At 32.3% G+C, this 25,445-nt stretch overlaps 3 protein-coding genes across 5 annotated transcripts; 1 reads left to right on the forward strand and 2 right to left on the reverse strand.

The window, feature by feature from the left end:
* The first annotated feature begins 408 nt into the window (after positions 1–408).
* Positions 409–6,396, forward strand: LOC101214177 (exonuclease 1). Of its 3 annotated transcripts, none has more exons than XR_969820.2 (15): positions 409–706; positions 1,381–1,500; positions 1,822–1,945; positions 2,050–2,187; positions 2,311–2,520; positions 2,665–2,840; positions 2,933–3,005; positions 3,819–3,942; positions 4,439–4,617; positions 4,712–4,769; positions 4,842–5,197; positions 5,265–5,316; positions 5,502–5,700; positions 5,788–5,963; positions 6,036–6,396. XR_969820.2 is itself a non-coding variant. In XM_011659201.2 (14 exons), exons 1-14 carry the CDS (start codon positions 546–548, stop codon positions 5,873–5,875), a joined length of 2,058 nt encoding a protein of 685 aa, XP_011657503.1. In that variant the 5' UTR covers positions 409–545; the 3' UTR covers positions 5,876–6,396. The 3 variants fall into 3 exon arrangements, 1 of the variants encoding a protein (XP_011657503.1); XR_004216924.1 differs by having other exon boundaries at positions 5,511–5,700; XM_011659201.2 differs by having other exon boundaries at positions 5,788–6,396.
* Positions 6,397–8,898: 2,502 nt separating this feature from the next.
* LOC101213935 lies at positions 8,899–9,545 on the reverse strand. The gene has a single exon (XM_004147378.3). The coding sequence runs from the start codon at positions 9,491–9,493 to the stop codon at positions 9,056–9,058; it is 438 nt and encodes a 145-aa protein (XP_004147426.1). The 5' UTR covers positions 9,494–9,545; the 3' UTR covers positions 8,899–9,055.
* Positions 9,546–21,766: 12,221 nt separating this feature from the next.
* LOC101206071 (probable carboxylesterase 18) lies at positions 21,767–23,387 on the reverse strand. The gene has a single exon (XM_004147348.3). It carries the CDS (start codon positions 23,049–23,051, stop codon positions 22,026–22,028), a length of 1,026 nt encoding a protein of 341 aa, XP_004147396.3. The 5' UTR covers positions 23,052–23,387; the 3' UTR covers positions 21,767–22,025.
* Positions 23,388–25,445: the final 2,058 nt, after the last annotated feature.

Consider the following 25,445-nt stretch of genomic DNA (forward strand, 5'->3'; position numbering starts at 1 on the left):
AATTGTTGGTACTATAGATTTTAGTGTAAAATTTGGATTAATAAGAGTATTTTTTTAAAATTTAAACGTATTTTTAATAGTTGAAGAATATTTTTGAAACAAAATTTTAACATTTTCATTCAAAATTAATAATAACTTTCTTTGAACATTTTTAAAAAAATTTAAAAATAATTTTGACTTAATAAAGTTTAGAGAGATTTTTTTTTTTTTTTTATATAATTTAACGTTATATTTTATAAATAGTTTTATTTTGGTTTGTATGAATGAAATGCATGATGAATACTACAATTTCTTCAATTTGGAAGAAATAAATGGACAATATTACAATATATTTGAAAATTTGGGATGAGGTTAAAATTAATTAATTATCCTAAACTTTTAAAACCAAAAAATTAGGGGGTGGGAAAAACGAGTCCCACCCAGTTCGGAGCTATGAAATTTTCCCGCCATTTTCCTCTCTTCTTCCTCCTCAATCTCCGACTCCAATACTCAATTTCTTTCTGAAACGAACAAAATCCTCGTAGAGCTATCGACCGTGTAGAGCAATGGGGATTCAGGGGCTCTTGCCTCTTCTGAAATCAATAATGTTGCCGATCCATATCAAGGATTTGGAGGGTTCTTCTGTGGCCATCGATACCTATTCTTGGCTCCATAAAGGGGCTTTCTGCTGCAGCAAAGAGCTCTGCAATGGCCTTCCCACCTCCAAGTATCTCCATTCTCCTTTCTTTTTTCTGGATTTCAGTTTCCCTTTTTATATTGGGTTAAAAATTTTGTGTTGTTTACTTTACCTGTATCTATACCCGATATCTCGGATACCCAGTTCCTGAAATTGCTCCGGTAGCTTTCTTGTTAGCTTAGTACTTGATTTCTTATCGTTCTTTTGGTTGTTTTGGCTTTTCTGGTTATAAAATTTACTTTTGAGGTAGTTTTGGGAAGTTTCTGAAACTGTTATTGATTCTGTATTGTGATTTTTATAGGGTTAGAAACTGCCGTTTGCGTCGTGTTTAGTCATTAAATTGCACTGCAGTCTCCTTCGAGTTGTAATCAAATATTGAAAAGCGATGTGTGCTTATATAAGGCTCTATTTCTTTTCTTAAGATGTATAGCCTGTTTTCTCTTTTTTTTTTTTTCTTTTGGAAGTCTTAGAATCAAAGCATTATGGCAGAAAACAAAATTTTGTGTAATGCGTTTAGTTTTAAAACGAGGGAAAATAAGGAGACAAAAAAAGTAGTTTGGCAGCAGCATTGTGGAGACTCTTAACTATCATCTAGAGTTTATCAGATATGGGAGTGGTTGAATAGTAGTTTAGGTAAATAAGCAAAAGAGAGTAGGTATACTCATATTTTTTATGTTGGTTGTGACTATTTCTCTATATTATAGGCACATTGATTACTGTATGCATAGAATCAATTTACTTCGGCACTATGGAGTGAAACCTGTTCTTGTCTTTGATGGAGGTTTTCTTCCAATGAAGAATGAGCAAGAAATCAAACGTGCGAGGTATGATAAGCATCAACTCACCTGCTGTTTCACTTTCCTAATTTTTTTTTTATATCAACGATGTTTGGTTATTTCCCTACATTTTTCTTTATTGGTAGCCATTATTTTTATTTTCAAAGTTGAGCTTATTGTAACAATACAACATTGATATCTGAAGACTGAAGAGGACATTAAAGTTTTTCAATCCCCGTAAAACCTATTATCTTTTTTTGCATGAGTTACATTTCTTCTTATCTTCGAGTTTCCTCGCTTTCGTTTTCATATGTATCGTTTCTAAACTTTAAATTCATGAATTTGTAAAGAAACTCATTTTCACCACAGGACAAGAAAAGAAAATCTTGCTCGTGCCACAGAACATGAGATGAATGGAAATTCTGCTGCTGCCTATGAGTGTTACCAAAAGGCTGTTGATATAACGCCCTCGATCGCCCATGAACTAATTCAAGTAATAGCTTTTTCATAACTGTTAGGTACTTTATTTGAGGCTTTTATGAACTATACTTATCAGTGTGCTGAAGAATCTTATTTGACCATGACCTCATTCCCAAGGTGTTAAAACGAGAGAATGTATCATATGTTGTGGCACCTTATGAGGCAGATGCTCAGATGACCTTTTTGGCTATCAGCAATCAGGTTGATGCTGTTCTTACTGAGGATTCTGATCTAATACCGTTTGGCTGTCCAAGGGTAAGCAAAGATAATCCTTTCATTCATGAATCCACTTTGATATTCTTAGATGTAATCTGCTTTTACACTCTATTTTTGGAGAAATTTATCTTCTTTTTGTTGGTCTGCTCCTGCACATATCAGATTATCTTTAAAATGGACAAATTTGGACAAGGAGTTGAGTTTCGATATGACATGTTACAAAAGAACAAGGACTTGAATTTTTCTGGATTTACCAAACAGATGATTCTTGAGATGTGCATTTTGAGTGGTTGTGATTATTTGCCGTCATTGCCAGGAATGGGACTTAAAAGGGCCCATGCACTAATAAAAAAATTTTTAAGTTATGAAAAGGTGAGTTTGAATATTTAATTTAATGTAGTTTATTATTATTGTTTTATTGTATTTCAAAAGAGTGTTTTGGTTCTTTGAAAACAAGCTGAGTTTTATTGGTCTTGTTTTCATGTAGAAAATATTGACTTGTATAACTTTATCTAGGTGATTAGACACTTAAGGTACAGCACAGTTGCAGTTCCTCATCTGTATGAAGAATCATTCAAGAAAGCGATATTGACTTTTCAGCACCAACGGGTTTACGACCCTATCACTGAAGATATCGTACATCTATCTCAAATATCTGACCATATAGAAGATGACTTGGATTTCTTGGGCCCATATCCTTTTTGTTGGATAACATTCCATTTTTCTGCATACATCTGTAGTATGTTCTTTAAATTACCAGAAGCAGCAACTTAACATATTATACATCGATACCGCAACATATAGCTAAAGGTATAGCAGAAGGTGATATCGATCCGTGTACGAATTTACCATTCCAGGTACATCATATATTTTTTATCTTCTCTTGTGGCAATATTGGCTTTGAGTTTTATGACATTAATAGACAAAATTTGCCGAGTTTCCTTGTTCGTAATACTGCATGTAACAATTTCTAAACTTGAGGAGTTTGTGTTGTAAATGTTATTCAATTAATAAAGGAAATGGGTTTGATGAACTAGTTAAGAGGCATTAGGCCCATTGAGTAGAGTTAATAAGCTTGGAGTTAAATATGATTTGAGTTTGGGATTTTGAGGTGTAAGATTGTGGATTAAGAAAGTAAGACGGAGCTACTTGGTAAATGTGAAAGTAGAGATCAACAAGAAGATGAGTTCCTTGGTAAATACAAAAAGTACGAAGAAAAGAGAAGATTGTGCTTAACACTTATTATTCAAAATAAGTTGTGTACACTTGGAAATCAACTTATAGAGTTAGTGGGCCAAAAATGGCTCCTTAGTTTACCAATAATTAGGATGTCCTGTTTTAGGCATTTTAGCCATATGGTTTTCAAATGCTAGATAGATTTAAAGCAAATCGTAATTATATGCATAACTGGATTCACTTGTCCAAAGAACCTACAGTATGTTCTGTGGTATAAATAATGCGTCGAGATAATTAAACAGAAACGAAAATAATATTGGTGCTTTAAGTGAGAGTTATATTCATGTTCTCAATCCGATGTTTTGTAGCTTAAAAATCCCATTTTCCTCTTTTAAGTTTGTCAGATTTGAGGGGCACCTGTGAATAAGATTTGGTACTTTTTAAGTTTTGTATGTTGTAATTCTTATAGTTCTTTGCTTTCTTTACGCGAACAGGAGCAGGATACAAACACCGGAGTTGTGCATGAAAGACCTTACAAATTAAAAGAGTTTAATGCTGGATGTATAAAGAAAAAGTTGGATTTACCTGTGCAGAAGAATGTCCTTACGAAGTACTTTTGTATCCGGGGAATCCAGTATTATTATTCTTTATTGCATTTGCTTAACTCTAGTTTCAAATGTTATGTTTCGTTTAATAGGCAGAGGTAACAAATAATAATCATATATGGGTGATATTAGGTAACATTTTGTTTTATTTTTACGCTGTATTTAGGTTATGCACCACATATTCATATGTTTATATGTAAAGTTTGCATGAAGGGACAACTTTTCAGACCGCATTCACAAATGCTATCATTGACCAAATCAATGCCACTAAGTTTTAGTTCAAACATTTAGAAAGAAAAACATACGGTTGTAGATTCCAACTACTTGAATTACAGAAGTATTTTTATGGTAGAACCAAGGGTTTATGTTTAAAACATATATATCTGGTTGTGAGATCTGGAAGTGGAGATACTTGCTCTACCAATGATTATGCGACTGAAAAGAAAATGTCAATTAACTGTCCGTCAAGTGAGACTGGGGTTGTCAAGTATTTCTTAACACTAAAAAAGGTTTTGCTTCTCTCGAGGCCAAGAGAAAATTTACGGCGCCGAAACAATCAGCTGATCAACCCAGCCTCAGGTATGACTTCTCAATTAGTGCCGATGAGCCGCTTGGTCCTGAAGATAGTTGCCCGCCAGCTTCTACCCATCAATGTGAAAATGTAGAGGGCTTTCTAGTTACTTATCCTGTAAGAAACTGACTTTGGTTCTGGAAAATATGGTGTCAAGAAGCATGCTTGGAGTTGAAACCATCTTGATCCTTTCTTTTTTTGAATTGATCAGGTAAGAAATGATAATGCAGATGGATTTCCTCTTTCTGACTCTTCCAACCGGAGTAAGGGTATGTATCCTCAATTCTGAATAATAATTTTTCACTTTCTAATTATTTGCTAATTGCTTTTCATGAATAAAGATATGGTCAACAATAAAACGAGAGAAGCGGAGCATATTTTACTACAGCAACACACTCAATCAATTCATAAGCCTTGTGCAACTCTGCATAAGAGACCCGATTGTGAGAAATTTTCTGATACAGCTGGAGAAAAAGTGAGGAAAGACAACAAAAGGGTCATTATAAGGAGTTCTTACTTCAAGCATAAGCCAGAAAGCAATGATGAACATGAAAAAAACCAAAAACTTGCTGACCAGAAAAATGCAGCTGTAGCTATCCATGAGATAACCACCCCCGAGGTTGCCTCTTTTATTAGCAATTCTTGTGACAGTACAATCACTAAAAGGAAAGCCTCTCCAAATGAAAGCATTCAAATGGTATGTCCTTTTATGCTACTCTTTTATTAAAAATTGGTCTGCATACTAATCGTTGATATCTTTTCAGGACAATGTGAAAACTAAGCATTTGTGCAAGGATACAGTGCAGCCCGATCATGGTAAGTGTTTAGGAAAAAATTATTGCACACAATCGAGATTTTTGGGGACTGGGTTGAAAACGTTCGTTTGAGCTGATATAATTATGCCCTTAGAGATGTGAAATCCTTCCAGACCACTTTTATGTTTTTCTTTTAATATATATATTTTTTCCTCCTCGAGTTTAAGTTGTGTTCTTATAAATTAGATGAAACAGTACTGGAGACAAAAACTGAAGAAGGGAAATTTGGATCCAACATTTCTCATTTAAGTCATTACTCAGACATAGCAGAGAAATCAATGGAACGATTTGTTTCAGTAATATCATCGTTTCGATTCGCTTCGGGGTCTCGAGCGAGTGGTCTTCGAGCCCCTTTGAAAGATGTTCAGAACAGCAAAACCAATAGGTAAAACATACACCCTATCTTGAGATCATGGACATTTTACTTGTTCTAGACTCATCATCTTGGACTTGTTTTCCAATTCCATTGAAGGTCTACTTCTGCAATGGACTTCAGCCAATTTGCTTATGTACCAAATAAGCACAGGGATCCCTTGCCATTCCGTAAAGGAAGACGATGATCGGTATTTAAGCAGATCCTTTTGATTGCTTGACAAGACATGGGGCCTCTGTTGTAGATAAACCACTCCATTTTATTTTTATTTGAATGTGAGTATCTACATTCTCATTTGTTCTTGCAACTCATTGTTATTCTTAGACTGATATTTGATTTGATTCTAGAGCCAACAAGAGTTCATAGCAGTTCATCTTGGACAGTTTTGCGCGTCTTGGCTATGTTGCAACATGTTGCTTTTCCATTGCTTCAACTATCATCTGTGAGTCCAAATGTTGCCTAATCAATCATCTTCTGAAATATCAGTTATAGAAATAAATTTACTCCCCACTATTGCTTCAGATGTTGCCTAATCAATCGTGTTCTTGAAATATCAGTTATAGAAATAAATTTACTCCCTCATTGCTTCAGATCCTTTGCTTTATTGATAACTTCTTTTTTTGGATATAAATGTTCCATCAATAACAGCACATGTAATCAATTGGGGTTGTGATATATGGCAAGTGAAACAGAAATTTCTATGTGCAATTCTTTAATCTTGCTGCTTAAGAAAAGGAAGACAATAAATGTGAAACCTTATTACATGCACATTTCTTAAACCAACAAGCAACTCTCTCTCCCTGGCTAAACATTGCTTTAATTCCTCTTATATTTTGTTTTGAGTGAAAGCAACACTTACTATTTCCAAAAAGAGCCATTTTGGTTTTTTTGTGGATTGATTTGAATTTTTCACAAGTTTGTGACTTCATTGTAAAATACCACTTTTTTCTTCATGCGAAAATTTGGAACATTGTCTGTGCTGTTATTTGCAATTTTTCTTTTGTTAATTCTTACGAGAGGGTTTGATTATGAATATGTTTAGGTCTATTTTTATTTTTTCACAAAAAAAAAAGGAAGCCTATTTATTTTAATTAAGCTTATAAGTTTTGCTTTTTGCACCCATAACTTTCTTTCTACATATGTAAGTTTATAAACTTTACTTATCCATAAATCCAAGCTCTTGTTTCCTTTGTTTTCAAGTTTCATGATCTTATTTTTCGTGCTCGATTCTTAATTTGAAAACAATTCTTTAATTTTGTATAATACCCTTGTAGAAAAGAACAAAAAAGTTGAAAAATTATCCTCCAAGTAATTTAAGGAGGGAAAACATCTTTTTGGCGTTGGTGAGAGCACTTTTTGTGATGATTTTATCACTAAATTAACCCTACAAGTTCTTTTAGTTAATTCTATCAATATAGCTTTTGATACTTTAACAAGTATTTTTAAAACATATATTAAAGGTAATGATATCTTTTAAAGACTAAGGATACCAATTAAGCTCTTGAAAATTTAGTGTCATTTTATAAAAAAAAAAAACCTACAAAATTCAAGGATGTTATCTATAATTCCTTTTTGAAAACACAAACTGTTTTTTCTTCTTCTTTAATATATAACATAGGGAGTGGTAGAATGAAACTTCTAACCTCAGATTCATACAATGAGTTTTCAAATAATTGAAACAATACTTGAGATAAGGTTGAACTAAAAAAAATAAAAAAAGAATGAAAAATGAAAAGGCAGTTCATTTATTACAATTCTTTTTTTTTTTTTTTTAAAGTTAAATTTAATTTAAATGTGGAGAAGGATGCCACGTCATTAATCTCTCTTCGCTTCTTTCCAATAAAACGGAACTAAACAAACGTCCAACGCTTCATCACGAAACCACTCTCCTTTTTCTTTTAATTTCTTTTATCTTTTCCCATGCAACCAATAAAAAAATATTTCTTTTTTATTCTTCAATGGATGGCCTCTGATTATTCCACGTCACCATTCATTTAATCCTATTGGGACCCACTCAAAAAAAGCCCCCTTCTTCGGTTATTAAAACTTCAAATTTTAGCTTCTTCTCTCATGATTATTGATTGACCAAATTCAAAGCTCTCTCTCCCTTTATAATGTATAAACCCTAATAATATGGATTCATCCTTACTATGATAAAGGTTTTGATGCATCATTATGATATAGAGAGAAGAAAAACACAAAGATTTCATATTCTAATTTTGACCGATAAAAAATTAAAATTTTAAAACGATTAAATTGACGTACTTAAAAGAATGATCGAATGGAATAAGATGGAAAAAGGAAGAGAGAATAAGTAAATAAATATGTCGTAGAAGAGTCCAAATTCCAAATGATTTAAAACGAGATTGAGTTGGTTCTAATCCATTTTTGAGATGGAATGCTAGAAGGGAGCATAATTCTTGAACAAGGAAAAGATCCAATAATTTCGAAAAAAATTAAATGATAAGGAATAGTAAAAATCTCATATACGATTTTGTTGAGTTGTACAACAATGGGTGGAGGAGTGCATGCCTACCTTTGATTCTCATTTGTAATCTCGTTATTAAAATTAGGAAAGCCTATTATCTTTTCAGAATTATTACAACATAATCAACAAACATGATTCAATCTAAAAGCTCGAACATCCCATTCCTCACTACTTTTAAGATATATATTCTAGTATCAAACAAAAAGTCGTAAATTTATATATTCAACCTCAAAAAGAAAAATCAATTCGAGAATATATCTCATTTCAACCACCTTTAATAATCGTTTGTCATACAACTAAGATGCTTAAGTTAAGTTTGACATTAAAAAGTATTTGACTTTTATTCCCAAAACTTGTAAACATTTTCACATTTAAAATCTTATCCACACACCTAAATATTACTTCTATTTTAAAACTATCAAATTGAGTAATGAATATAATATAATTTGGTAAACAAATTTAACAAAAAAAAGAACTATAAAACTAGAATTAACATAATAATTATTAATTAAAGGGAAAGACTAAAATGAATGTTTAAAATAGCCGTAATGAAGAAGTAATCTATAATTAGGACACAAAGCCAAAAATCAAAACTTCACACCCTCTAATTAATTAAGCTTCACTAATTTAATTTAATTAAATCCCTCCTCGGCTCAAAATTTAATTAATTCATCTTTGTTTTTTCTTATAACATTAAAAAAAAAAAATACAATTTCAGTTTTGATAATTATTTGGTAAAATTCAAATCCCCAAATTATAATTAAATTTTCATTGAGGAAGAAGCTTTTTCGCCTTCCTCTTTAATTTGAGGGAAAAAAAAAAAGAGATCGGAAATGATCATCCGATCGCCGGCCGTCGTTCGTTTTTCGTTGCGATTGATTAGGTTTCTAAGAATCCAGTCAGGCGAAGAACCGAATTCCTTACTCGGCTCAAATCTCGTCCCTTCAGCGTCCGTCCATTGCCGGTACAAACGGAGAACGCCATTTTTCTGGCAACTCGTCGCTCCGCCACTAAGTGCGGTGGAATTATTTCGTCTTCGTCCATGTCATCGTCTTCCTCCAACGTCCTGTGGAGGTTTCTTTCCGGAATTCTAACCGGAAGCGACCTGGAGATTTCCTTCTTGGAGAGACGGACGCAGGCGTCGCGCATGGTTCGGTGGTGATATTTCGTTCGCGGTGGGGCAAGGACTCCGCGGCGGGAGTTGGAGTTGGAGTTGAAGTTGAAGTTGAAGAAGTCGTCGTCGTCACGGCGGAGGTGACGGCAGTGATCGCGAGGATCGGAGAAAAAAAGATCGGATTCTTGAAATTCGTCAGCCATTGGAGATGGAAGAGAAGAGAAAGGGAAGAGTATTAAAAAGGAGGGGAAGATGAAGGGCCGCGTATTTATAGAAGGAATTGGAAAAGACTCGACTCGGCTCTATGTCGTACTCCGCACACCTTTTCTCTTTTCTCTTTTCTTTCTTTATAAAAAGGATAATGACGTCACATTATACTTCATGGGCCCACATCTCCTCTATTAATTAAATTATTTATTTAATATAATTATATAACTTTATAATTTATTGAAATATATTGATATTTTTCTTGTTTTCAGTACAAAATGATAGAAGTTGTTATCCAAATATTTATTTTTTTTCGAGAAGTAATTGAAATATATGGTTTAAATAAAAATATATGTTATTGAACAATGTCTTATTTCTAGTGGTTATTTGTTATGTATCTCATTTTGGTTCCATATCTTAGTTTTTATATTTACAATTGTTAAAAAAAAAAATGAAGTCACTTAAAATTAAATTCAAAATGACCTAAATTGATGACTTAAAAGTTGAATGTAAACAATATTAATATAAATGGTTATAAGTAGGAAAATTAAAATTGAATTAAGACAGCAAATTAAAAAGAAAAAAAAGGGTATTAATAATAATGTGTTAATTTAGATTAGGCATACGAATTGTGAAGCGTGTCCGTTACTTGTGGGCCACGGAGTTGCAAGGTGTTGGCTTGCAGAACTAAGTCATTGACTTCACATATATCTTCCCTCCACCTCTCCTTTTTTCATTCTTACCTTTTTTATATTTTCCTGTTTTCTTCTATTACTCACTTTCTATTAGAAGTTGTAATACTTAATTTGTTCCTTTAATGAAATTATATATATATATTGACACCAAATATGTTTTAACCAATCAATTTGATGTGGCATTTAATAATATGAAACAGGTAAACTGATGTTCACAAAAGTGTGAGGATGAAATTAAAGTTTTATTGCATTTTTTTTTTATTGTTTTAGGTTTACTTCCTTTGATGGTTTTATTCACAAGATTGAAACCATGAAATGAATGAAGAGAGAGGGAGAGGAAAAAAAGAGAGAATTTAGGGAGTGAAAAAACATGAACCACACACATATATATCTCCCTATACTATACCATTTTAAAAAGAAATCGTGACATCAAACTAATTTACGCCTCACTTTCATTTATTACTTTTCTTCTTCAATTTAGAAACAAAATTTGTTTTTGATCAAAAATTATTTTATATAAGAAACTTAAATATAAAAAATGTTAATATATATTTTACTAATTTCATCTTATCAATGGTTCCAAAGGAAAAAAAATAGATTAATTGGTGTAATTCATCCAATGAACTTTGTACTAAAATTTAGTTATGTAAAAACAAGAATAAGTGAAATGACATGTAGATGTATTAATAATAAAAGGACATTTGGTTTGAATTTCTTTAAAAATTTTAGTTTTGATCCTTTGATACAATAAAGATAATTACTAAAATTGTACATTTTCGTAAGTATCAAATGAAATACACCTTAATCTTAATCATTCCATTTTTATTTTATTTTACAATTTTCCCAAGAATTAATAATTTTTTTAATTTAAAATTAAAGTTGGATAGAAAATAAGTTGAGAGAAAAGCTATTCCAGGGGTTTAAAAAATCTATTCAAAAGCTAAGCAGATTAAAAAAACTTATAATTTAATATTTATTTTTAATACATGGTTTTAGTTACATAATTGATAAAAGGAAAAGAAAGGAATTAAAAGAAAAAAGAATAATAATAAATTTGAGACCTGATTTTAGAAGAAAAAGCAATAATAGTAAAAGTGTTTGAATTAAAATGATTGATTGATTTACGTCTATCTAACGATTGCGGCTGAAGAAGCCACCGCGTCGGAGTTACAACAGCGACGCCGGAGCTGGTCCCACTCGATTTTTCCTTTCCCATTTCTTTGGATCAACATGCTGTCACTGTACAACAGGACAGCCCTCTAATACTTTGACACGTGCTCTTATTTCACTCTCAGCATCATCGCCAGCCTTTAACCTTTTAACTTTTGCTTCATTCTTTCCTACCAAACCATTCTATTCTAATTGGCAACACATCCGATTTGAATTATTCTCTACCATAATAACCACACCTTTCCTTCTTCTCATTTATTATCTTCCAATTCTTTTCAAAACAATGCAGTCTAAATTTTAAATTGTCTCACGCTTCCATTAATTATACGGTTAAGATTAGAATAGTAGTGTCGTTTGTTTATTTATTTGAAAAAAAAGAAATATTATTCAACCATTCATATTGTAGGTAAAACAAGAATAATTATTGATTAACAATTGGTTTCATGGTGAGTTAATAACCAATCGACATTTAGATTGCACGATCCGACTATTTTGACAATTTTATTAGCTATTCTATTACAAAAAGGATAGATATGAATCTTAATGATTTAGTCAAACTAAATTTATAGATATATGTATTTGTAGATTTATATATATATCTTTTAACCTCTATCATATTAGTAGTGTCCGATATGTGTTAAAAATGTTCACGTTTGTGTTTTGGATAATTTTGTGGTATATAGTATTCTACCTATAAAATAGTTGATTGATAGAGAATATAATGTTTTGAATATTTTATAGACAAAGAGACATCATCTAATCTTACAATTATAATATGTTTGGTTATTATGATGTAATTGGTATATGACACGGTCAATTTTAAACATATAAAATGTTTTAAGATGCGTGCAAAAATTCTTACATAAAAAGAGAGTAAGACTTTTTACCGAAGAACCATGATGTAAATTTGTTGCAACTAGTGTGATGGTTGTCAAATACCATAAAATACTTGTCAAGATGAAAGCCTCAACTCATAGAATCCTTCTATTCTTTAATTAATGGGAGGGGGTGATGAAGGGATAATGTGTTTAGGGGTTAAAAGAGAATCCCCAATTAAAGCTTTATGAAATTGTTTGGATAAGTTTTGAAGTTTCACGTCTTTGGAAAGCTATTTCTTTTCCTTTTTCTTTTTAAAGAAAGTGAAAGGTAGGGTGTTGCTTTCCATATTTAAGTTGGTATCACTAAACTTAATTATTATTCTTATCATACATATAATCTTATAAGATAACCCACACTTATATTGCCAAATTTTGGTTTTCACGTGACGTCACAGAGAAAAAAAAAAAGGAGGATCTGCATATATTTAAGTTGCTAACAAATTATTATTATTATTATCCATTTCAATTTTAAATAATAATTTTTTTTAAATTTATAAACAATTTCATATTTTAAATCGGACGGAGTAGTGTTCTATAGATTTATTAATTTTTAGGTACATGAAATTTCTCATTAGACATTTATGATGAAGATTAAACTATCAAAATTGGTATTTTAATATTCTAGAGATGAATAATAATAATAAAAAAAATTGAAACAAAAAAATAAACTTCATTTTTCTAATTGCTTTTATGCCACCAATAATTATCGATTCATGCTTATGTTTTATTTTCTTTAATTGATAACCATGGAACATTTGAAAAAAAAACAAAATAAAAAATTTTGTTTCGTGAATCTTCATTAATTTAGTTTAAAAGATAAAATTGGTTAACCATTTTATGTTTATGGGTGTTGTAGGGTGCTAACATGTTCGCTACACACAATTAACTCTTGAACTTAAATCTCGTGAATTTAGGTAGTCTATTTTTTAAAATTATTTTTTTGAATGACCAATCACACCTTAATATGGTTGGTGGTGACTTCAAACCTATTAATTTTTTTTTAAAACTAAATAAATGAGAACATTGGCCTCTCCGCGTCGCGATCACGTTGCGATAGCTTGTCAACTCCATTGGAAAAATTGAACATTATTTAAGAGAGTTGAGCCGTTACATTTTTTTTAAATCTATTATCCTTATTTTATTATGATTTGTTGGTTCACTTAATTATTATTTTTTATTTGATTCATATGGAATATTTTATACTATTATATGTACATTTTTTTATACGTCATCATGCATTTTACTCACACTCACAAGCTCTCTACCGGGCTACAACCTTATAGTACTAGAATTGAGGATGGAGTAGGGTTAACCTTTGAGTGGTTTCGACTTCCGTGCAGGCACATGAAAAATCCTCGCTCAGATTAATTTTTTTGCTATTTCTTAAATAACATTAGAATAAGTTTGAGGGATTTTCCCTTCTAAGAGTTTAGAAGATACCAACGTCATGTCATTTTCTTTTTGGCATATTTTATCCAAAAGTCAGTGTCCAAAATTTTTTTTTCATACATATTTCCTTTGTTTTGTTTTTTTTTTTTTTAAAAAAATGGGTCTAATCATAGTATTTTTTACAATATTAATTTTTTAAAGGAAATTTTGATTGAAGTTATTATTTATCTTGGTTTCTTTGAAATTGGGTCTTTGACTTCAACAATAAGGAGAGTAGTGTTTACCAAGTGCATGAAAACTTTTGATTTACTAAAATTAAATTATTTTAAAAAATAATAAAATGAGGAGAGTAGTGCTCACACGTGCATGAAAACATTTACAATCTTGAAAATAAAAAATATATATTTTTTAAAAAATAAGGAGAGTAGTGCTTACAAGCACATGAAAACCTTATTTACTGTTTTTTTTTTTCTCTTTTTCATATTTTTATTTTTTATTTTTATTCTTATGTTGTAGAAAGTGATTTGACTATATCTTTTTCTTTTTGTCACTCTTTGTCATAGTTGTGCAAAAAAGAAACAGTGTTGAAATACCAAGATGTCCAATATGTCAATACATTCATCTTTTAAATATAAGTTTGATGAGCCAAACAATGTTCTTAAATGGGCTGAAGAGATGCAACAAAAATTTGGAGATGTCATAAACATTTCTTCTCAAGTATCAATAATATTTAGGTGTCAGCTCTCTTTTACACAAAATGATTTAGTAAAACTAAAAATGATCTGGGAGGCATTGATACCTCAATGAAGATTCATGTTTTCAAAGAAGTATGAACATATAGAAAAGTTGATGTACATACCGGTGAATTATTTTTCTTTAAGAGACATAATTAATTTTTGGGATCCGTTGTTTCATGTTTGGGTCGTGTGATTTACTGCCAACCATAGAAGAATATCAGACGATGCTTAACATGCTTGAAAAAGAAAGGAAAATTGTTTATTTCTTTAACCCTAAGCAAACAACAAAATAGACTTTGTCAAAAATTTTAAAAACCGTCTATGCCACGAAATTTAAAAAACATATAAAAGTTAAGGGTGGAGAAGAGAATGTGTCATTTGACTATCTAATAAAGGTGACACAAACTCACATTGTTGAAGAAAAGATCTTACTCTCTTTTCTAGTACCTATCAGTGATAACTTTCAGCGTGTGAAAATCAAGGAAAAGTGTGACCACATAAAAACACCAAAACTACATAGTTTTCCATCCATGTCAAATTTCAAACTAAAAACTGAAAACATAAACTGAAAACTTTAACCTAAACTATGGAATCGTTCAAAGTAGTTCACCTAGAGCGATTTGAGTTTGAGGATGACTTCTTCAAATTTAGTTAAATAAAGAACAATTGTTGGGCGGGAAAGTTAGTTAGAAACTTTGAAGGAGTAGAGTTCTGTTCTTCCTTGAGAGATAGGATAATAGGAGATGGTTTACAGCTTTTAAATAAATAAAAGTTGTTTCAAAATTTTAACATTCATAGCTTTTTCTCATTTTTAGGAAAAAGAAAATAAAGGGAGGACCTTGCTTGTGTTCATGATTCAGAGCAACAAAATAATCAGAGAGTAGCTATAAGGAAAGTGAATTCCAATCATGTAAAATAATTTATTTAGGTAATTTCACCTTGATATGACTTGAGAAAAAAAAACTTCAATTTTAAAAAGTGGCGTTGTGCATTTATGGAGCGGTGATTTTTTCTAAAGTAGAAGATTATGTTGATGAAAAAGTGATCAGATTATTTTTTGAAATAGAACAAGGAGTTGATTCTATTATATCTATATTGGTTTAAACTTCTTGATCCATTAACTATTGTAGAAATAGAGGGGCAGGAAAATTGAATTGTTGTGTTCTTTTATTATATATATGAATACACAACCATATCAAATTTCTGACAGAGTTTAGGTGTCCAAAATTAGATTTCAGTAGCCCATGGAACTTAATGAGCACAATTAGTGAGTTTAGTATGTTAGTTTAGGACCCAACATATCCAAGGAAGGAGACTTAGGTGTCTTTCTTTTCAAAAATGAGTTCTGAAAATGTCATATGGAAGACTCAATGGATACCTTTGAAGGCAGTGATTTATAGCTGTGAAGATTTTTATAGTGTGCCTTTGTTGGGACCTAGGGAAGGTGTTAAACTACAAGAGAGTGTGGATTTTCCGACGCGCTACAACATTGGGAAATAATGTCTGGAACGTCGGGGAAGAGTCTCCCGACGTATTTTGCAATGTTGAGCGATGCGTCAGGTCAACTATGTTGGGAGACCCATCTCTGACGCACCACAAACGTACGTCGACGGTTCATATTTCCCGATGTCATTTTCAGCGACATATTTTATTCGTCGGCTTACCCATTGGGATCCACCGATGTTGTCCTTGCGACGGGTGACAGTGCGTCGGGAAATGATCCTCCGACGCAGTTCGTATGCGTCGAAAATAAACCTTTTTCTCTACGCATGTTCTATGTTGGGAATAACTTTTATTTTTTTAAAATATTATTATTATTATTAAAATTTTGTTTTTTTGTTTTTTTTTTTTGTTTCCTTTGTAATTTAAATTAAAACTGAACAATCAAAATATCGAAATTGAAATTGTATTATAATGACATAAATGTCAGAAGAACATAGTCTTAAATTTGAAAAATGAAATTAAAGCAAGAAAGCAATAAAACAAGAAAGTAGAAAAGCCGCGGAGACCTCATGACCCTCCATGTGTCCGACTCAATTCTTCAATCTTCTTTATCATTTCTTCCATTTGTCTAGACTGCATCTCGGAGAACTTTCTCTGCTCTTCAATCATGCGTTTAGTTTCTTGAATCTCTAGTCGTTGTTGCTCAATGAGGATTGCATTAGCTTCTTTAACCGCTGTAGAATGTGAAGAAGTGGTCGTAGAACTGCTACCTGAACTTCTGCGGGACTTCGACTTAGGTCCCCAACCAAGACCTTTTAAGTAGCCCGGACGCTTACCCAAAACCATCTCGCAAATATCATCATCAGAGAGTGGCTGAGAACCCTCTTGGGTAGACTGGGACTGAAGTGCCAACATTTGACTCTATAAGAAATAAAATTTTACTTAAGTTATGAGTTAGAGAAAATCAAGTTCAAACTAACATGCGCATCCGCAACTGCAGGCGAAATGAATTCTCCACTCCGAGCGTGGATTTCTTTGAATAATTCAAGTCGGTCGACTGGTATACTTCGTTCTTCAGCAAGGTCATGTTGTTGTTGTAGAAACGACTTCGACTCACTACTATGAGAGTAAGACTGCTTCTACCTAGCAACCTTGTTCATCTGTGTTGCTCCTGCATGAAAATATGTTTGTTAAGAGTACACACACTCGTAAAGAAAATTAAGTAAAATAACATATATAATTGGAATTCGTAAATCTCACATGAAATGCACGACTCATGTAGTGATCGCAGAGGAAGTGCCAATCTTCAATATATTCCACCAATATGTTAGGTGGGTTGGCACATGCCTGTTCTGGATCTTTGAACCGTTTGAAATGTTGGTGACAGTCACCCCTGAACTTTTTAAAAGATGTGAGCATCTGATACTCAACAAATCTAGTAAGGGCTTGATCGTTGAAATCAAGCACGAAAAAGCGCTACGAACGAAAAAAAATCACATATATTAGTTTTCTTTATATAACGAGGTGTATGTCTCAAAGGAAAAACTAATGCAATTTTGAATTTGCCTTTAACTATCTCAATGTATTCTCTCCCAACATCATTCCACTTAACATAGTGGACTAAAAATGTATTTCTCACACACGCTAATGGTGTTGTGCTGAACCGGACAGCGTGTGGAGATATTGGCTTCTCCGCTCCTGGAGCTATGGTAATTGGAATTTTATTATTTATGTGAACGTACCTCTCTAACTCCAAGTTTCGAGACTGTTGACGCCTCCTGGGAGTCGGAGTAGGTTGAGACACATGATAACCACATGACATTTAAAAAAAACAAAATAAAAAACTTTGTTCCGTGAATCTCTTTAATTTAGTTTAAAAGATAAAATAGGATAACCATTTTATGGATGTTGTAGGGTGCTAACACTTCTCTACACACAACTGACTCCTAAACTTTAGATCTCATAAATTTACATAGATCATTTTTTTTTTGGGTTACCAATCACACCTTAATATGTTTGGTGACGATTCCAAACATTTTTTTTAAAAAAATTAAATAAACGAAAACGTCGACAGCTTCGCATCGCAATCATGTCACGACCGACTCAAATGCTAATTAAGTTAGTAAGAGAATTATAAAGAAAGAGAAGAAGTTTGAACTTTTTAGATACCTTACATGTGAAGCTATAAAAAGTATTTATACAGGATTTGAGTTAGGGTTTATCTTAGTCCATATGAATTTTCTAATCCCTACCAAGAAACGATAATCTTACATAATTAACTTTCCTTTATTTTTATTTTTTTGGCTTGTTATTGAACTGGAACAGAGACATCCACTTTCGTCCATGTCTTAGCTTTATTTCAACAACTACACATGCACTAATGATGTTAAAATGCACATATACCAACCGATGACATTAAATAATGAATTCTATAAATAGTCTCAATATTCCTTCTCCTCAACCATCATAAGTAATATACTTGAAGTGTTAAACTAAATGTATCGATTATTTAAACCTTGTAGTTTGGAGAGTCATGTCAATTTAAATTCTACATAAGTAATTATATCAATTTAAACCACAAATATTAGAGTTATATCCATTTAAACCCCAAACTAATAGTTATATCAAATTAAAATCTTGAACTTTTTCATAAACGTATTAATTTAAATTTTAAATTTTCATATATAATATATCAATTTAGACCTTGCATTGTTTTTTATTTGGTATAACTATTAGTTTTAGGTTGTAGATTGATAGAAGCAAAAATGGTGAAGAGTAACGGGTGTGAGGAATGATGCATTTGTTAGTCATTAACACAAGCTTCAATATTTAAAATTCAAAAGAGCAACTTATGGTGATGAGAAAGCACACATATCTTTTTCTGACAAACCACATACATCTTTTATCACCCAATTTTGAACATTTGGTAGACAAGCCAACGTGCATGCATGGGTGAGCCATTATTATGCTCATTTAAGTGCATAACTATTTTTTTTATACATCCAACCTACTTATGACTCTACTTTGTTTCTTTTTTTAAGAGATTAATGTTGATCGTTCTTCTACGTTACAAATTCATAGCAACTTTGGTGTTGAACATAAATTTCTAACGGATATAATCCTTTAAAATTTTGCATAAAATATAAAGTTTGTAGAGCTTTAAATTTCAATAGATCAAGTAGGGGTTAGTTGTTCCATTTTTTAAAATAGATAAATTAGACTTCCATTTTGATTTGCTTTGTTTGATTTTGATTAATACCTTATTTGATACATCAATGCAGTGGAGATTTAGTAGCCCATGGCTAATTTCTTGTGGGGGAGAGGATCTTTGTCGTCTTCTTTAGTTTTTAGGGTCGGTAGAACATGTCTCTAATGAAATTTTGGATGAGTACTATTAATCAACACCTTTTTTCTTTTCCTGACATGTTTAGGTGGGTCGAATGTAATGAGTTCTTGTAGTGATATTTTCCAAAGTGCATATAGAAGGGGTTAGAAAAATGGAGTAAAAGCAGTACGAAGATAGCTTTACTTCATGCTAGCTACTCCAAATTCTGAAGGTGGTAACCCTGAGTTAGTTCAAATCATGGCATATTGCTTAACACAAATTTTCATTATAAGTGGTGGAGATCTGATTAGTTGGGTTTATACTGTTTTAGGACATTGATTTCTGCAGATGCAGCCTCAAAGAAAATGATCTTATAATTAACATCCGCATTTGACATCAGATGATTTTTCAGCATAATATTTTTAATATCCGGCTGTAATATTTTCAGTCATTTATTTTTCTTTATTGAAATCATGCAATCTCTAAATTTTTCATCTTGAAAAAATTCTCTTCTTTTTCTCTGTCTTTTTGTTCGCAGGAGAAGGTATCTTGATTTGATCGAGTACTGTAGGTTGGATGTGAGTGTATTAACATTTGGGAGGAACAACGTTTACAAATCAAACTAAAATCATGTACTCGATCCAACCTTGGTTTTGACAATTAACTTTATTCTCAAGACAATTAGTTTTCTGCTGCACAACAACCAATTGTTTCTAGGTTTTGACATATATCAAATTTCAATAGATTTAATGTAGTGTACGTAGTATCAAAGTTTAAGATAAACCAATTATATAACCTTAGCTGATGCCAAAATTTGGTATCAACAGTGAATTTGTAATTTTTGTGATGGAATATAAAAAATCAATGCTTTACAATATAAAGAAACTCGTACCAATGTGATGTTTGGCTATCAATACTCGACAATCAAGTTAGTATATTGATAGCTAGAGAATATAGAAGTTTGTATGTGCATGCCTTAAATTTTATGAGACCTCGTAATCTTCTATGGTATATATAAAAGTGTGGACGAGGAGAAACTTTTTGTTTCTAATTTTGTCCTTCTTCTTATTAGATTTGTTTCTTTTCTAATTTGGTTTCATTGTAATTTACTTTTTATTTATGTTTTAATTTGAAATTAGTTATTAATAAATAACTGGATATTAATAATTTTAACTTTTTCTCTCCAATTAATTATATCATTAACATTTCTCTAAAACCATTCATATCCCTTCATCTCCCATCTATTCACATTCTCTTATCTCATATTAATTTTTTTATATTTATTTCAATCTTTCAAATTCTTTCCCTTTTCAAATATTTAGGTACAAATATCTCATTCTTTTCTTTTATGATCATGTTCAAAGTCATAACAAAAAGTTAGGGTAGAAAGAAATTAGTCTTTCAATAAGTTCAAATGAAGATTTGTTAGCCAAAGCTACAAAAGTCCACGAACCTTCGTCATATTTTTGCGATACCTAAGAACAAGCAGTCAACCAAATAAAAAAGATGATGAGAATTCAAGGATGAAGGATGTAAAAGTGGAAGACTAAAGAGACAACGATCATAAGCTTCATTTTTAAAAAATAACAAAGTGGCATGAGGATGCCAAAGAACTAGGTTTTTCAATTTCTAATTATTGCTTTTGTAATTAAGTACCTTTTTTATCATGTAAAATGTAGAATGTGCTTACCACAATAGTATATTATGGATCTTGTAATTGAGTGATCAAATGGAAAAAAAAAATTATTATTTTAATAATATATTTTCATTTAAATTTAATTATTCATTTCAAAATAATAACTAAATCATAATTTTCGAAAAATTTGTTAAATAATTATACTTCTCGAATATGATAGAAATACATAAAATATATTAGAATTAGCATAATTGTCCAAATAATAATCAATTCAATGCCAATGTCCAAAATTCCAATTCATTTAAATATTCGATATGTAATTGATACGTATAAAAAAAAACTCTACTAATCAATATAAAATTTGATTGAATTGATTGTTTCATAGTCATACTGTCAAATTCATTATATATTTTAGTTCATTCGATTTCTACACGCATATAACAAGTCTTTAGTAAGAGATCTCTCTAGAAATGAAACTGAAAAATGTATTTCCAAAAGTCGTTCCTAAAATTTATTTTAAAAAATCAGATGTAAATAAATATAACTTCATACTATTTGTGTGAAAAATTAACGTGCATACACGTGTTATCCACTAATTATATAGAAATGGATTGATCCATAACTTCACGAGCCATTAATCAACAGTTATTAATTGGTGTGGATTATCAAATTTATTTCCCTGCAAACACAGCGACGACCACTACGTTTGATGTGGTAAAGGAGCAACCAAAACATGCAAATTGATCACCTTTTCCTCTTTCTCCTTTGTTACTCTCCAACTTTCTATCTAATTAGAATTTTTTTTCTCTTAGGACAAATTTGCCTCGACTATGCCTACGTGAGACACCCAATTTTAATCTAATGGATTAATTGCAACACTTCACAAAGTTTGGAAGAGTTGAGTGTAATGGTAACAAAACCCATACTTCAGAGATGGTTTGTTCAATTATTCCTAAAATTAATTGAACTATATAAAATGAATTTAATAAAACGGCGTGGTGAATATGAGTATTCTCAAATTGATCTATTTTGATATTATATTTTATAACACTTAGGTACTTATAAATTAAAAAAAAAAAAAAACAATAAAAACTACCATTTAGTTTAGAGAAATTATCTTAAAGAAGGATTTGTTGAAGAGGAGAAAAGTAATTTTAATTTGAATAATTTGAGCGTCGGTTGATAACGAGGATATTGCAATCTCCTACTTTTCTGGTGGAAAAGATGAGAAGAATGATGGGATCAATCGTCATCTTCACTTCAATTCATCATTTACACTGCTCCCTATTCTGCCAATGAAATTCTTAGCTTCTTCAATCAGCAACGAAGTTTCGGGCAGTTCAGGAATGGCATAAAATCCATGAATCGCATTAGCATATTCCACCATCTCCACTTCTTTTCCGCCCTTCTTCAACCACTCGTAATACTTCCTATCCCAATCTCGCAACTGATCTGATCCTCCCACGATCACAAGCGTCGCCGGAAGCTTCACCCCCGAAATCTTTACACCCTTCTCTCCAAACACGTGCGCCGCCACATGGTTTCGGTTCGCTCCATCAGGCAAAAACGCTTTCCAGTACCAATCCGCCCGCTCCAAATTCAAAGTCGGCGTTTCTCCGAATCGAATCTCCGATTCTGTCCGCTCCTCTCCACCGAAGAACGGTTGAATCGCAATTAAACCTCTGATCTTCACCTTCTTGAACTTGTAATCGCTAGATCTGACTATGACATGGTGCGCTATGTTTCCGCCGGCACTATCTCCAGCGATAAAACAGCGGCTGAAATCAGATTTCTCCGGAAACGCGCTAGAATCCAAATCGTCGATGAATTTCAAAGCGTCGAATCCGTCTTCGTACTGAGAAGGATAGCGATGCTCGGGAGAGAGGCGGTAATTGACAGATACAACGACGGCTTGAAGTTCGCGAGCGAGTTTGCGACAGAGAATATCGAAGGGGAGGGAATCAGGGGAAAAGAAGACAAATCCGCCGCCGTGAAAGTAGACGAGGAGAGGGATGGGGAGGTCGTGGGGAGTGGAGGAAGGGACGAAAAGGCGGAACCAGAGGTTGCGAGAGGGATCGATGACGGTGTCGCAAGTGAAAACGCCGTCGCGAGGGGTGGAGGAGGAGGAGACTTTGGACTCGAAGAGGGAGATGAGAGAGCGATTGACGGTCATGTTGGGGCGGAGAGCTTTGTGGGAGACGAAGGAGCGAAGACGGAGGAGGAGGCGGTATTTTAATGGAAGTTTTTGGGGATTTTGGAGTGGGGGATGGTCGTCGGCCATGGCAGCTCTGCTGTGGAGTTTGAAGCTAGCGATGGAGAGTTGTGTAGTGATTGAATGGCCCAAATTTTATAAACCAAACATTAGACTTATGGTTTGGGGTATGGGCACCCCACCCAAGTTTTGAAAAGAGAGAAGATAAATAAATAAAAGTAAGGTTTGTTAGATATCTTCATTTCTAAAACATTTTGGACCATAGTAGTACTACCTATTCAAAGTCAAGTCAGTTTGATTCCTATCGATAAAATTAGAGGCATTTACATTTGAATAGAAAGATATCCGCTACTCACTACGAAGCTTAGTTCCATCTGAGTGCAACAACAATAAATTATCTTAAGAGTTAGACGTATATAAAGAGTGCACTAGAACTTTCATTTGAGTTTCTGATATGTTATGTGTTGCTCTGTAAGAGGACATATTTATATTGGTGTCAAATTATTGTGAAAAACCTTATTTTATATTTAAAAGAAATGATTAATGTTTGGTAGTCACAAAAAGTGATTTTGAGAAGAAGAAGAAGAAATGATGGTAAGTACTCGAGTAGTTGGTGGGGGAAGCATTTTAAAGTTACTGATAAATACATTCTTCAAGGTGCTTTAAAACCAAAATTTATTTAGTGGACATTTTTAAAAAAAATGTGTCCCAGAAGAAGTGTTTTGTGTAATGATGTTGATCTCATCAAATTAAAGGTATATCCTACTCTTTATGTGCGATATGATAATTAATAGAGGAATCAATGCTATATTTGCTCATTCAAAGTTAACTCTCTACTGATTAGTTTGAATCTAAAAGCAGTAGAATATTGCTTTTAAAATAGATGTGAAATGAGCATATTTTATAATCATTCCTTTTCCTATCAAAAGAACTCCAAACAAGAGCTCCTACTTGATCACTCCAAACAATCTTACCCTTCACACATTTCTGGATTTTCTCCATGGCTATGCCTATGGCTTCCTTCTTCTTTCCAACTTCCTTGTTTTCATATTTTTCTTACATTTATAAGCTCATTTTCTAGCAATTTCCCAAAAAAGAAGCTTGAATTCCTATATTGGGGTTTGAGAATTTCTCCCTTCTCTCGATTCATTGTTTTTTTTTCCACGAGGAAGACGACAATCCATCTTGGGATTTATTCCGGATACTCATCCATTTAGAGTCTGTTTGACAACGTTCTGTTTCCTGTTTTTGTTTTATTTTTTAAGAAACGAAGGTATTTGGTAACGTTCCTGTTTGTTCTTAAAAAAAAAATGTTTTCTATTTTATAAGAAATTATTGGAAAAAAATAGTTTCTCTCGTTTAGTTTCTCAATTATTTTTATTGGTTTAATTTTACTTTTTTTTTTCTCAATTACTTCTATTGGTTCTTTTTTCTCTCAATATTTTTATTGGTTTTCTTTTCTTTTTTCTCAATTATTTTTCTATTTCATTTTACTTTTCCATTTTCCATGTTATTTTCTTTTTCTTTCTCTTATCTCTATCGTTTTCTCCAAATAACTATCGTCTTCCTCTTTCTCTCATTGTCTTTGTCATCTTCCTTTTCGCCTCTCATCGTCTTCCCTCTTCGTCGGTTCTGGGTTTTTCTCTTCCTCTTTGCGCGGAATCTGACATTTCGTTGTAGGTTTTTGTCGAATCTGTGGGTTTTTGCTAGATCTGTGTTTTTGTCGTAGGTCTTTGTCTTCCCTTTTGTTGTGGATTTCGGTCCTTCTTTTCATCACATGTTTTTGTCTTCCTCCTCGCAAGTTTTGTCCTTCAGATCTCAATCTTCATCTCGATCTCCATAAGATTACTAGAAGATCTTTGTATCTAGGTTTAATAAAGTTAGTGGTGTAATGCTTAATTGAATTAGATGTGAATAAATAAAAATAAATCTCATAGAAAATAAGGAAACAAGAAACAATTATCAACCACATTTTCTGTTTTTTTTTTTTTAAAAAAAACAAGAAACAATTATCAACCACATTGCGTGTAAAGTTTGTCACCTTAACATATAATCTAAATTTAAACCCAAGAAGGATTGACATTGTTACACCGATAAAGTAGAACATGGACAAGTTTATGTATACAGTCAAGTGTTGCCACCCATAGCCTCTAGCTACCCCTGCACTTGAATGGTAATTATAAGAAAGATGGCACTGATGAATGGGAAGAATGTTTTCTTTAGTACCGAACCTGATATGGCGTCTTGCATTGAGTCGAGCGTTATTGAGATAGCAAGAAATGGCACCATGGAAGAAAACTCATCCATTATTGTAATGCTATTGATGAAGGTAGGCTAGGTGTTATGACCAAATGCAAGTGCTAAAACAACCAGCAGAGGAAGGAGAACAGAAAGCTTGAGAGTTGCAAACATGGTAGTTTTGGCTTTGTCAAAATTGCCTGCTCCCAACTCATTTGAGACCCT

The sequence above is a fragment of the Cucumis sativus genome, chromosome 1 (assembly GCF_000004075.3).
Source record: "Cucumis sativus cultivar 9930 chromosome 1, Cucumber_9930_V3, whole genome shotgun sequence".
In the NCBI taxonomy this organism is placed as follows: domain Eukaryota; kingdom Viridiplantae; phylum Streptophyta; class Magnoliopsida; order Cucurbitales; family Cucurbitaceae; genus Cucumis; species Cucumis sativus.

Bases quoted from the DNA above. Each gene is read 5' to 3' on its own strand.
- LOC101214177 (XM_011659201.2), top strand. From the start codon at position 546: ATGGGGATTCAGGGGCTCTTGCCTCTTCTGAAATCAATAATGTTGCCG. The intron at 1,501-1,821 runs GTATGATAAGCA...TTTTCACCACAG, and splicing joins CAAGAAATCAAACGTGCGAG to GACAAGAAAAGAAAATCTTG. The intron at 3,006-3,818 runs GTACATCATATA...TTACGCGAACAG, and splicing joins GTACGAATTTACCATTCCAG to GAGCAGGATACAAACACCGG.
- LOC101213935 (XM_004147378.3), bottom strand. From the start codon at position 9,493: ATGGCTGACGAATTTCAAGAATCCGATCTTTTTTTCTCCGATCCTCGC.
- LOC101206071 (XM_004147348.3), bottom strand. From the start codon at position 23,051: ATGGCCGACGACCATCCCCCACTCCAAAATCCCCAAAAACTTCCATTA.